This window comes from Alosa sapidissima, chromosome 7 (genome assembly GCF_018492685.1).
Source record: "Alosa sapidissima isolate fAloSap1 chromosome 7, fAloSap1.pri, whole genome shotgun sequence".
Taxonomy (NCBI): domain Eukaryota; kingdom Metazoa; phylum Chordata; class Actinopteri; order Clupeiformes; family Clupeidae; genus Alosa; species Alosa sapidissima.
In genome coordinates this window covers 27,169,137-27,183,578 of record NC_055963.1, presented here as the reverse complement: position 1 = coordinate 27,183,578, position 14,442 = coordinate 27,169,137, and the positions used below count along the sequence as shown (strand labels likewise).

Below are 14,442 nucleotides of genomic sequence, written 5' to 3'. Positions count from 1 at the left end.
GGTTTATGAAATAGGCTAGAGGGCTATTTTTAAATGCATCAGTGACACCGGTTTTTAATTAAAACAGTTTTAGGTAGTCATTAAGTGGTTGTTATAAAGTAACCTAATAGGCTACAGATCTATTACATAGCTCAGTCAAAATCATGTAAGAATATGCCTATCGCCGAGGTTTTGACCTGTGAACAACACATACACTTGGCACCAATAATGTTTAGAATATCTGCCCTAAGCAACATATTACGCCATGTGATGAAGTGTTTAAAGCAGGAAAAGAGAGCTTGGGATGTAATGTCTCTCCTCTCTCACTCCCACACACACACACACACACTCACTGTACTTACTCACGCACACACACACACACACTCAATCCTTTTCCCTCTTCCCTCCCTGTACAGGATGAGCGGTCAAGGGTGGAGGTCCCCTACAAGCCAGAGTGTCAGACAGTTGCCCTGTGGTGAAGGAGAGACAGTCTCCTGTCAGCAAGTGACTACCCAGCACACCTTCGTAATGCTGAGGTTGTTTTTTCTTTCTTCTTTTAAGTTTGGGGGCAGCCATGGCCCACTGGTTAGCACTCTGGACTTGTAACCGGAGGGTTGCCGGTTCGAGCCCCGACCAGTGGGCCGCGGCTGAAGTGCCCTTGAGCAAGGCACCTAACCCCTCACTGCTCCCCGAGCGCCGCTGTTGTAGCAGGCAGCTCACTGCGCCGGGATTAGTGTGTGCTTCACTTCACTGTGTGCTTGTTTGTGTTTCACTAATTCACCGATTGGGTTAAATGCAGAGACCAAATTTCCCTCACAGGATCAAAAAAGTATATATAAAAGTCTTTTTAAGTCACACCAAATCCTGGCTCTTGCACTTGCAAAGTAAGGCCAAAAACCCAGGGAGAATACTGTTCAAGAAATAGGCTATCCATGACTCCAGTCCAGTTGCTGTACTATAGGCTAGTGCTGTCCATGCATGATACTTTCTACATGACTCACCGTCACCATCAGGAAGGCTGCGGTCTGCGTCCGGTCCCTGAAGCCTTCCCGCCGTGGACCCCTGAGAGAGGCGCAATGGCCTGACATCATGCCTAAAAAAACGCTGGTCAAAGAATACTGTCCAAGGCAATGAGTCAGAGCCTGCAACAATTAAAGACCAAGACTCCTGCGCTATCTAAACAGAGTTTGTGGAAGCAACACATTTTCAGCTTCTAGATTTATCCTTGAGTTTTATCCATTCTCTGAACAAACAAAGATTTATTTTTAAAAAGCGTCATCCTTGATGTTAAGGAGTTCTGTTCCTGTTGCGTACTCTTTTCCATTTCTTGGTTAAATAGGCTATCAAAAGAAATATTATACGCTCTATCTGCATTATGAAAACAAATATGTGATTCACGTACATTTATGCTCTCGTTTTTATCCAAGTATATCATATTTTAGTTCATGCTTTGAAGAGACAAACACACTTTGGCTTGGAAATTCATTTAACGACTCATTTTCGCCATCTTTTGGTCAGTTTTGGTAGCCTACGTCCTGGGCAAAATACGATTTGTTTTATTTATTTTGTTGCAATATAAAATTAGGCTTGAATTAAATTTACGCTTTTGCGATTGTTGAGTTTAATTAAACCTAAGAAAAGTGTAAGACCAAGAAAGCCGGTCTGTTATGTTTGCGTCTTTTGAGTGGGGCTTGTGTGACTCCCCCCTCTAGTCGTTGCCTCAATTCATGGCACACAGTAGGCCTTAATCTAGTTTTAGGCTGTCAGACCTTTGACGCTAATCAATCAGCTAACGCCGAGTTGGAAACCGAAGATGAGCCATCCGTCTTTTCCCTAGGTGTGTTTAGCTCTTTTCCAAATAATGGGATATAGAATTAAGCATAGGTGGGCACTGGGCAGTCATTTGACGTCCACTCATCGCCGAGGGTTGATATTGCGATGCTCTCAGGTGCCTAAAGAAGACAATGGCCCATTGTAAATCAGCTGATCCCACGTGCAGGGATGTGCCCCGAGCAGCGCGCGACTAAATCCCGCGATTGTCTGTGAGAAGTAATCGTTGTCTGGAGCCTCTGGCACAGAGGTAAGATAACGAATGGACTAACCGCGATAGGCTCTCACATTACTGGACTAACAAGTGGAGTTGACGGCTGTGTAAAAGCCTCCACGAGCACAAGTCTCAAGAGGACAGACAAGTCCGAGCAGACCGACCAAGCCTGTAATTTGATGGCTGAGCCAAGCATACCACCACAGCTGAGGATTTTAATTTCAAACTTTTCTGTAGAAGTTTTACATCTTTGGAAAATACGTTAAGCCTTCAAATCTCATGGCGGTCTTAACACTATATCCTTTTTAGGCAACACTTTGGGAATAAATATAGCTTCTAGATCACATTTTAACTATAGCCTAAGACCACACAGGGAAATAATTATTCTTGGCAGACTTACTTGAGGCCATATTTGCTCCCCCATTAGCATTTTCTTATTAATTTAACACAAATGATTAGAACAAAAACATCTAATCTAGGCCTACTTAGAATTCAAATATTTTAGTGTAGCTGTATTTGCATCCACACTTCAACCTTGAAACATTTAGAGAACACCCAAACTTGGCTTTCCTCCACCAACTGAACTCAGTGCAATACTCAATCACAGTGAAGATGCTTGTGTCACCAGCACCTAGTTTGCACAAAAGATGCCCTGGGACTCTTTTGTATGCCCCTGGGTGCAAATGGGCACCAATCCGACCTGAAAAATACTATGCTGTGGCACTCCACTCTGAATGTGTTTAGTTACAGCTATTTAAGTTGATGCTGAAGTGCCAGAGCTGACACAACTATGAAGCAAAAACACTGTTGCATTAGCCCCTATTAAGTTGCCCACCAGATTGTGATCTTAATCCCAAACTGGTTCATAACGGCCTAATCCCCTTGATAAAACACAGAATCCCACCCACAAATTGAAGAGGGCCCTCGGGTAGGTATGTACAACAGTCAAACGAGCCTCTCGTCCTATCACCCCCGTTTTATTCTGTCTCACACAACCTGATGAATTGATACTGTAAGACCTCTCTGGGCATGCAGCCCAACTGGTTGTGGGTTAATTAGCCGGGCTCTGTTCCCATAATTAGCCATAGTTAGGGAAATCAGTTTGATAATTGTGATGAATAATAGATCTATTGCACAAGTGAAGTGTTTGTTGCACATTCTTGAACCTCAAGTGCATTCTTCCCCGACAGACAGTAACCTAGCTCTGTGGGAATTCCCTCTGGTCATGTACTCACGTCTGCTCTAGACTGATTCAACAAGTGGGCCAAGTGTTAATGTTAAATGTTACAATAACAAATCACTCCTAACGTTCTGTTGGGCTTTGATCGTCAGGGTTATGCATTATCCAAGAGGTCCTGTTTATGTGTGAAAGGTTTATGCATATTGTTAAGGGTTTGATTTTGCTCATAAGTTAAATTAATTCATTGCTTAGTTTGTATCGCCCTGTAGCCCAGCCCTAAATAATGTTATTTTCCAGTTTGTATTGTCAGAGGCCCCAAGCTATAGCAGATGTCTTGTTTTTCACATACAGGTAGTCTTTAGTGAGGTTCTTTTGAACAGATGTCCATGCTGTTTGCTTACAGTCGTATTAAGTCTATAATGGAGCTAATTGGCTGATTTGTTATCTTGGTAGCCTAATGAACAAAATCATGACATTTTCTTAATGAAGGCAAATTGATCATCCCATTGTCCCCTTGAAACCATCTTGGTGTGTGTAAACATGGCCCTAAAGCCATTTCATCTGCTTGTTGAGCTGCTGGCTTGTTGAAACAGTTCCCGTTGGCCTGTTAAGACAGTTGGCTGGAGCATAGGTTGCCAGGTGATGAATAGGGAAACTCTTTCTCTGCTCGTTTTTGTTGTTGGATGAACTGTACATCACCTGTGCTTGTATTTAAAACCTTTATCAAACCTTAAAAACCTTTAAAAAAAGGTTTAAAACCTTTTTTTTACAATGCATTGCTGAATGAGATTTGTGTTGGGGCTATGAGGTTTAACTCAAGTTGCTGTCAGTATTTCCCAAGTTTGTAATAGTTGTCTTGCTTGGTTTCGCTTTTCTTTGTCATCCAACATGCCATGCAACATGTATTCACCATATGTATGTTATTAGAAACATACTCTTATCGGAAACATATATTCATACTGTGTACTGCATATACATATGTAACCGCCATTTCTTTCCTTGAAAGTAAGTACTTTTATTTCTTCTTTAATGGCTTCTGGAAGCCATAGTCACTGGCCAGTCACTCTGAGCAACCCTACCGTGACTGACGTTTTTTGTTGAGCCTCAGTCCAACCAGATGTTGGTCAGACTCGGGTATTAGGTCTCACTCACTCTCCACGGTGTCAGTTAAACACAAACTCACAAAAACTCAACAGGTTTTAGAGAGAGTAAGAGAAGGTATCAGTGTAGACATTTATGTCATCATATTTTCATATATAAATATATCATATTATATATTTAGGTTATCATATTTTATTAGGTTGATATTATTAGATTGTATTGTGATACAAACGTGTATTGTTATCAGAGCAAAATGATCTTCTACTGTTCAGTCACAGAGTTCCCTCAGGTCTTTTCCGCTGCACCCTCTAAATCTGCACAATGTGCTCAGGGCAAAAAAGAGTTTAAGAGACATCATGACATCACTGCAGCAGTCAGCTGACTCCCACTCCTCTCACAGTGTGACCGTCTGACCATGTGAGAGGCTCTGTCGTTGTCAGGAGCTCCTGGAAACTTTACAGCTGCCACAGGATGTAATCTGACTCGCCTGCTGCTTCTCCCACTGCCTGTTGCCAGGCCGCTATACTGGAATGACAGACATGTTAGTGTTTATATTTTCGGGACACTGAAAAGCATGTAAGAATAGAGGTGTTGCATCTGGTTTGAAATTTCAGTAAAGATCTTCAGTCCAGACAATGTCGAATGAAAAATCAGAGTGTGTTGCAAATGGCTCTCTTTAATTGTGAGTGAGGTACTAAAAACAATAGTGAGGTACTATTTCTTAGTGCATGATCCCATGAGGTACATTTCCAGTGAAGCCGACTATTTAGGGTGTTGAAACGCTACACCTCTGTCGGTGTGTGTCAGAGTGGAGGAGAAGGCGTGTAATACGTGATCAGAAACACGGCTCTATTTATAACGAATCATACGGCCTGCCATGCCTCACTCTACTCACGCACAAGGACGAGTTTGAAAGGACAGACACAGCATGCCCCCTCTGTGGTCACTGAGCTCCTTACGAACACGCTGTACAGGGCTATAGGGGGCTGCGGAACAGGAGACCTGCAGAGGAATCTACAGGTAGGCCACATGGCACTTTGCACCGCACGAACAATCATTAATTTGACAGAGGCAAGATGGACAGCTGGAGCGATAATAGGCTACGTTTTAAACCACAATGCTTTTAAAATTCAAAGTTACTTAATCAGCCACATACATCTTTGGTAATGTTGTGGGCATGATATTTTTATATTTGTTATAAAACAAAAATGAGAAAGATTTACATGCTCACTATTAAACATGAAACACTGACATTGAAGTCTTGAGAAAAATATCATGATAAAGGAAATGAAAAAATAAACATCTAGGCAAATGACAAGAAAGACTTACTGTAAAATGACTAATAAAATAGTAGGCCTAATGCTTATTTAATAACAGAAGTACATAAAGGCATGCAAATATTAATAGTTCAATAAATATGTTGTTATTTCCAACAGGGAGTATATCACATGGTACAACAACATTGTAGATGATATGCATTGTTTTATGCTCAAGGTAGTGAGGTAGCTGTGCCAAGGTAGTGAGGTAGCTGTGCCTGTTCTCTACTGCATGCCTAAGACTATATAAGCCAGAATGGCACGTTGGCCATCTGAGAGATATGACTACCTATCATATAATAGAACTACCTGGGTCAGGGCCATAGAGTATATAAGGACAGGCAGTTAATAATGCTTTTCACTTCAACTCTTCATGTGCACACAGAGGGTTTGAGGGGTGAGTTTTTTATTCACACTTTTTTGTTTGTTCATTGTTCATTCATTGTTTACTTTAGAATTCATTGTTTAGTTTAGAATTACTATTATTGAGTTGCATATAATGTTCATCCTAAACTAAATGTACCGTATATTCCCTTTTCATTGCTGGTTGGTTTTCTGGCTACGATGCATGTGATGCACTCTGCAAAACATGTTCATTCTAATAAAGTTTGCTGAATTATTCCATTTTCATTGTGGAGTTGTTTTCTGATTATGATGCATGTGATAGACACGTGAGCAATAGAAGGTTTCATTGTACAAATGTAGAAAATGTGCATCTCTAATTTCATTTTGTTATCTTTATTTACAGTCTAGAGGGGCTGGTGACTCACTCGTCAGTCATGGATGACTTTGAGTACAGCGTGCACATCTCAGAGCGGGACTGGGACTGCTTTTTCCAGGAGTGTGAAGAGTGTGATCTCCTTCCTCCAGTCCTAGCTGGCCTGGACGAATCTGGCATGAGTGACATTGACGACTTGAGTTGCCATCTCTCACACAGGACGTCACGACAGGGCAGAGACGTTGCTCAACCTGACCCGGACATAATTGACGGACCCCCAGACTGCAAGGGGTCACCAGTGGAGATGTACCTGGACACGTACGGGCTGCGCAGTCCAGACTACATATTGTCCGGCAGTGAGGACGATTTCCACATTGAGTCAGTCAATCGGTTTTTCGAGCAGCTGAGAAATGTGAATTCTGCTGAGCAGTCACCTAGAAATCATCAAACTGCTAAAGGAAATGTAAGGAGAACCCAGGAAAATCTGTGTAATAATGGGATAGATGATGATGAATATCCACCCATCAGTCAACTGTCAAACGGTCCTCTTGGAGTGAAAAAGGACCAAGATGCTTTTGGTTCAAATGACGTCAAGCCAAAGAGTAAAACAGACCCTCGACATCTGGCCAAGTGCACGGGTATTCAGTCCAACACTGCTGCAACAGACTGGTATACCCGTAGCACGGAATTAGTAATCAGTGAGGAGGACCAGCCTGCGAATCCACAGAAGTCACATGTATGGAAGGAATATGACAGAAGAGATACATCCCATAATAATTTAACCACTGAGACGAAGGTGCAACCTGTTAAATTGGGATCATCTGACACTGCTACAGTGCTGAGCTCAGACTTGGCCACCTGCAGTGATGGGATAGATGGGATGCGGGGGGATGATATGTACGGCCAGCCTGGGTTCAGGAGGAACGCGGAGCAGAGGGAACCACTGCCTGGCCAGGGGCTGTCTCCCTGCTCAACCCTGCGCAGGAAGAAGAGAAGGAAGAAAAGGCTGAGCATTGAGCCTGTCGAGCCAGAGCATAACATTGAGAGCCAGTTCCATGGCAACCACAGTGAATCAGACGAGGACAGACATGCACGCAAAGCAGAGGTGGACCAAGAGGCACGTCTGTCAGGGGACTTTGGCACAGTTAAAATGGCTGACAAATGCAGCGGTCCTAAGTTCCTGACACTGCGTCCTGTGATTGATAGCTTCTCTGATCACTTGCCAGGGCAGACAAACTCACGCACATGGAAAGACAGCATTCCAGTGCCACGAGAGCTATCTGCAGCTGGAAACCAAGCTGACAGTATTGACTTACCTGAAACACACACAGGGGCCTTTCATTCGAAGAAGATGGAACCGAGACGCCGAAGCACAGATATGTCCAGTGGAAGGTGCTGCGAGAAGCCATTATCACTAGTACAGTTAGTTTTGGAAAACAGCTGCAATTCTGCCGAGAGACCTATGTCAGCAAATGTCAATGAGCAAATGAAGATCGCAACACTCCCTGTCAACAACCGTGTGTCAACACAAGACGAGAGTGATAAAGTGACAGGTAACTTACAGCAAAACAGCACTCAGGCGCTGTATACAAAAAAATCTGACCAGGTTACAGTCCCCCATACACCTCTTGAGACTCTAGGATCAAGCTCTGAGAATGGGCCAAAGATTGTGCATAGTCCTGAAGAAGCTCAGAGAAAGACAGATCTACCACTCTCACTAAATGGAGTATTGAAGGCTGGAGGAGGAAATAGTCATTCATCCGCACCACTTGCTCAGATTAACAACTCAGCTCTAGATTTAGGAAAAGTTATCCCCCTGAATTATTCAGCATTTTCAGCCATATCACAAAATGGCATTGGACCCAAACATACACATAACACTGATGATTTAAAAAAAATATATGACTCATTTTCAGATTTTGGTTTGAAGAGAAATGAGATATTAAATCAACTGGGTTCTACATGTGATATAGACAATTCACTTGATGCTCCTAAACCATCAACAGATGCCACAGCTATCAGTGACGGTTATAGTATCAAAAATGCAAATACTTTGGAGTGTGTGCACCCTAGAGAAAAAGTCCCTCAGAAACCCACAAACAAAGACTCTCCAGCCAGAAACGACACAGTGTCACAGATGATGCCACTGGATGTTGAAGGATTGCAGGCTCAAACAACGTTAATAGATAACAACAACAAGCCCTGTGCACCGCCAGCACATTTAAATGACCCAACAACTGCCGAATGTCCTGCAGCTCTGGGGAAAACAACCAGTGATAAACAGATGCAAATGAAGGAGGAAAGTGCTGTGGAGACAGATTTGAGGCCTGATAACACCCGGAGCAAACAAATCATCCCATATCCTGCTGAAACAGATCCCAAAGATACTGCTCCTAGAAATGGCCCACTCACCAAAGGCACACACACTAAGGAACATGGCATGCCTCAAATGTATGGTGATGAGCAAAGCAGAAGATCTTATCAACCGGTGGCAAAAACAGACTCAAATGTTAGCTCACATGATAAGTCATTATGTGAATTATCAAAGGCCAGTAGAACTGATAGAAATGCGGTGGTATACCCTTGCACCAACGCACTGAGTAACACGGATAATGATACCCACAGTAATATGATGATTGCGACCAAACCTGCTACAGAATGTAATGAGGCTGGCAACAATGAGATCCAGAGGTACCCAGCTATTTCAAATGCTCTGGTGAAAGAACCCTGCAAGGCTGTCTCAGTAAAACCCACTCCTAGTGGGGAAGTGTACAGACCTGACACAGATGAAGACCGAAACACTCACCCCACACCCCTTCCTGAGGAGGAGAGTGAGGCTGCTGTATCAGAGAAAAAGGACATTGAGGCTGCCACCAGTGACCCCTCCCCTGTGTTCGCTATGTCTTCCTTCTGGAATGAGATGGAGAAGCTGACCATCAATGACATACTGCGTTTACGTTTGGTCAGCCAGGCCCAGCACCCTAGCATCCTCGCCCCGCCCGACGATGATGGCAGCTTTGCCGAGGCCTCACACGCCAGGGACTCCGGCTACTTCACGCACGTGGATGACTCGAGGCCCGATCGGTCCAGTGGGGACATGTCCACCATGTCTGACTTTGACGAAGACCCATCCTCGCCACTCCAAGAAGTTCCTAAGGAAGGTGGGGATGAGGCATCGGCTAATCGCTGCGACATTGTGTGGGTTAACGATGATCCTGATTCGGTCCTGGCCACTGCAGAGGCTGACGACGTGGTGGTACTCAGCACAGAGACGGCCATTCCTCAATCTCGTTTTGCAGAGCAGCAGTACTTCAGGAAGATGTACAAGAACATCAGCGTGCAGAACCTCAGGGCCCTGGAGAACCAGCCCCTCAGGCAGATACTGAGAAATGCCTCTGTGCAGTCCCTGAGATCATTGGATGGTGATGACGACCCGCCAGACCCTTTCTACCACATAAACACGTCAGCACATTTTTCTGATGATGAGTCGGTGGCGGATGGCCATGGTTTCTCCCTCTCAGAGATGATAGAGTACCTCTTTTGCGACGATGACACCAACTCCACTGTTTCAGAAACAGAGAACCTGCCCTCGTATCACATCGATGGAACCTCCGTCTCAGAGAACTATGATCATTTCTTCTCCGAGTTTGAGGCAGCTAACCTTTTCTTCCCAACGTCAGAGGGATCCGAAGGGTCATACTCGTGTGAGAAGTTGCCTATTTTCTGTTCTCGCTCAGGTAACCAGACCCATCAGTTCCCCGAACTGTACGACCACTTCTTTCCCGATTCTCCGACACAGTCAGATGAGGACGAGGAAGAACGTGAGCACTCGCCTCCGATCCGCGTGGTGTCCCGCTACGATTGCAAAGGAGCAGCTCTGCCCCACTGTACTCAAACAGTGACTAGTGCCAGTAACTCCAAAAGCACAGTCTTCTGGACCAGCCCACTCTCTCTACGCAGAGTACGGCGCACCAGCCCTGCATTGCCCTCCTATGAGCCTTATTCCTGGTCGCTGGCTCCTACCAACAACGCCAAGAAGACTGGCATAAGGACAATCCAGCCAATCAATGTCATGGGCTACGAGGACCAGGGCTCCTTCCCAGACCCTCTTCTGTGTGACCTGGAGAGCCGCATCTTCAGAAAGCTGGCCGAACAGAAGATGCAGTTTCCTGAGGTGCAAACAGCCGACCCCCGTAAGTATTCCACTATTTTTAACATCAGTCAAAGGTCACGCACAGTTCTCAGGATGTTCTCAACTCCCCCTTTCTCTCAGCCATATTTCCTGTTACTGAGCTCTAAAAAAACTGTGACTTTGTGATGGCAACAGGATTTTCCCCTGGAACTTTGCTGCCAATCCCCTTAATAATCGGGATGTTGGCCACGGATTGCAGAATTGTGCTTTGAAATGATGTGCAGTATAGCAATCACAGTGTCACCGTGCTGACTCACACATAAGCACAAGCGCCACATGTCTCATTGATGTTTTCCTGCATGCCTCTCTCCGTTTCCTCTTCCCTATTGTACTTGCCATGACTCATTCAGTCCAGGTGCCACGTGCAGGGAATGGTGGCTCTGAGCACGTAGAGAAAGTGGTCGTGGCTTTCGTGCCAGAGGAATGGCAGTACGTGAGAGTCCATCCACCGCCCGTTTGGCTGGCACCTTCAAGTCACCCGTGTGCCAGGAATGATTCCCATATTAAACTTTGAGTTAGAAGTAAAAATAGACAAGCACATTCCCTGCTTCTGCTTACAATGTCTCAGTGACCGGTTCAAGTATGATCATCTGCACATTTGATGTCTTCCACTTTGTATTGATACAAGTTCTCAAGGGTGGACTTGGCTAAGCTGCTTGTCAAAGCCTGAAAGGCTGTGTTTATGCAGCCTGGAACATTTGTTGTGTATGCTCCTGGATGCTTGGACTGGTTCCAGGTGCAGGGCTTGACCAAGGCAGATGGGGAGGCAGTGTGCAGCTGTTTGGGCCGTTTAGAAAATCCCCCTGATCTGTTCCCAGACCCCAGACCCAACCCCACCCTCACATAATCGCCATGAGCCTGAGCCTTTATTCCCCTTGTCTCACCTATGTCTCCAGTATCCTCTGGACCATAGCTAATAGCTGTGCACTGGCAATGCAATTTGGGTCTTCCAGTTTAAAGAATTTCAAATCACAATTCATATAGTGAAATATACCTGGAAGAGCTCTGAGCCGTCAACATCTGTATTTGTATTTGCAGTTAGTGGTGACACTGGCTACATTTACATGTGTGTTTTTTTCTCAATCGGATTGATATAATTCCGATTGAAGGCATTGGATCAACTGTTCACATGATAATGTAATTCGATGTGATCCGATCCGATCAGGTGTTATACAGGAACCAATTTATCGGAATAGCTGTATGACATGCATGCATTCATTATGTTTGGTACAGGGTTTAAAATCAGCTCAAAAATACAAATCTGTTGTTTGTTCAAAGCAGCTATGAGGCAACAGTGTGAAGCTGCTGCATGTTTACTGATACTGGAAGTAACTTTTATGAAGAGACGTTTAAGACTGTCTCAGAACAATCTCTACTTTGGTTAAGATCTTAGTAGGCTACATGTGGTGTCATAATTGGCTTAATGAGATGTTGAGATGATGAGATGTTAAAGATAATCACAGCAGTAGTGAACTTGTTATGAAAGTGTTTTCACAAAATATAGGTTTTCTCATGTCTTCTCAAGATTCTTTAACCCTGTTAAATGTTTACAAGGCTGTTCGATCGGATATCAGAAATAGAAAACACCACCCCTTTAGTGTTTTATTCCAATCAAAGTGTTTATGAGTAATTTTTACTCTGATTGAGTCTAATTGGGTTAAATGCCCATGTAAACCACCTACTGTTTTACTAAGTTAGCTCTGATACTCAGAGTTGCTCCAAGTCTGTTTTACATCTGAAGTATTCTGACACATCCTGATTGATGATAGATTTCACAGCTCACATTGAGTTCCTTAATTCAGTTCTCACTTCTTTTTTTTTCAGGGATAGATGCCCCTCTGGTTCCCCTCAGGCAGTCAGACATGTGTCTGGTCTGCATTGCATTTGCCTCCTGGGTCCTAAAGTCAGCCAGCCCCCAAGGTGCTGACACATGGAAAGCTGGTATGTGTTTTCACTGTAAACATACAGTACCTGCTTCAACCCTCATCGCTTACACTTTAGTCTAGTAATTGAATGCAATCTTTCAGTAGTCAGCATGTATTCAGGCCATGTAGTATATGATTTATATAGTTATGATTTATGAGTTAAATTTTGGATTTAATAAACAACAATAACAAAAAAAACAAAATTAGGTGATGATTTCATTCTCACAGAATGAAATGTAAGGTAGTACAAACAGCGTTTCCACACAATACTACTGTAGCTCTTCAAATTCCTTTCCTCTTCCACAGTTCTGCTGGCCAACATCAGTGCGTTGTCTGCTATCCGATACTTGCGGCGGTACGTGAGGGATGAGGCTGCTGGAGCCAAACCGTTGCGTCAGATCCAGTCCTGAGTAATCATGTTCCACTGCCTATCAGGAGCTCGGTGTCCCATCACAGCCTGGCAGTACCATGCTCCATTTCAGCCAACATACCGCTGTCTTTATCCAGCTAACTGGACTCAGTTATACAGACCATAACCTCTAGCTGTGTAACAGTGTGCCATCTATGATATATGTAGGAAACATATGCATGTATTTAATGTATAGTACATGTGTTACATAGTAATATAGTAATTCAAGCACAGTTTGGGAAAGGAAATTATAAAAAGACTATGGCCAAAGAGATATATTATAGGCTGTCATCTTCCTTCCAAGTAATGCACTAGCAAAACTTAAAATGACCAAATGCCCCTTGAAAAATGTATATTTTTTTAAATCAGGATATATATCTGTACTTGTTGAAGAAAGTTCAAGTATGTGTTCATATAGACATGGGTGTTCATCGAAAGTGTTATGGAGAGTTAATGGGCTATAATGAGAATATTCATTAAGCATGTTGTGATGGACATGGTGTTTGTTTGTTAAGAACAGTGAAGGGGTAAAAGAATGTAATGTGATGGAGTTCAATCCTTTATGGACATGAACATGTTATCTCAAGATAACATGAACCTTAATGTGGAGGCTTTTTTTTGCTGTGTGCCTCATTATTAAAAATGAAAAAGAGTTTGCTGGTTGATTTTGTCAGGTAGGTAGGCCTATATGTTGTTAAAATTTATCTTTTTTACTACTATACTACTAGTCTCCATGTTTTATGATGGTATTTGTTTTTGTTTTGCTTTCACTTAAAAACAAACTGTGGAGGGTGACACAAAGTTTCTCCAGAAGAGGGCAACACAAGACCATGAAAAAACATCAAATCACACAGGGCCGCCTACAGACTACAGTATCCTTATTTCGAGGTCAATGATCCACTGTGTCCTCTGTGTTTGAGGGCAGTTATTTCTGTGTATTAATAAAAATAAAATAAAAAGATTCAGAGGGGGTTAGTAGTATGCAAGCACAAAAAATCAGAATCAGCCAGACCCCCCCCCCCCCCCGAACATTGGTTGAGTTAGCGCTATCAAGTGACAAGTAAATTACCCCACTAACAATGCCCGGAATGATGTTTCCATTTATTTTCCGAGCTTGGTGTATTGTTCCATAGCTTCATGTATTGTTTATTTATATTTGTTTTGTTTATATACTCAAGAGAAACATTTAAAGAAAGAGCTTCACTTAGGACTGCAACATATAGGCTATTGTAGTATATTTACTTATATAAAACGTGGCAATGTTTATACAAAACACTGTTTATACAAAATGTGAAATGAAGACCCTCAACCTTAATTAAATGAAAATGTAGTCTTAATTGGACCAGTACTTTTTAAGTCATGTGAGTGAACACACACATACAGATAGACCCAATTAAACTACCCTTTCCCCTCTACGGATGTGGGTAGTAGTAGTAGTTTTATGGCTCAAGTATGTTTAGTGTGAACTACTTGGATGATAGTTCTTGCAATGAATAATGTTTGCCAACAGATGGCGCTACAAGCTTGTGTTAGTGTACAATTGGCTGTGAAAAGCATTGAGGAATTTTAGGTCCACAT

At 43.2% G+C, this 14,442-nt stretch overlaps 1 protein-coding gene across 1 annotated transcript; it reads left to right on the top strand.

Annotated features, from left to right (window-relative positions):
* Positions 1-4,996: 4,996 nt before the first annotated feature.
* On the top strand, positions 4,997-13,517 carry LOC121714142 (PPARGC1 and ESRR induced regulator, muscle 1). The gene is made up of 4 exons (XM_042099345.1): positions 4,997-5,324; positions 6,369-10,531; positions 12,355-12,471; positions 12,762-13,517. Exons 2-4 carry the CDS (start codon positions 6,400-6,402, stop codon positions 12,863-12,865), a joined length of 4,353 nt encoding a protein of 1,450 aa, XP_041955279.1. The 5' UTR covers positions 4,997-5,324; positions 6,369-6,399; the 3' UTR covers positions 12,866-13,517.
* The last annotated feature ends 925 nt before the right edge of the window (positions 13,518-14,442 follow it).

Excerpts from the sequence above, each read along its gene's own strand:
- LOC121714142 (XM_042099345.1), top strand. The coding sequence starts at position 6,400 with ATGGATGACTTTGAGTACAGCGTGCACATCTCAGAGCGGGACTGGGAC. Across the intron at positions 10,532-12,354 it reads GGTGCAAACAGCCGACCCCC|GGATAGATGCCCCTCTGGTT; the intron begins GTAAGTATTCCA and ends TTTTTTTTTCAG. Across the intron at positions 12,472-12,761 it reads TGCTGACACATGGAAAGCTG|TTCTGCTGGCCAACATCAGT; the intron begins GTATGTGTTTTC and ends CCTCTTCCACAG.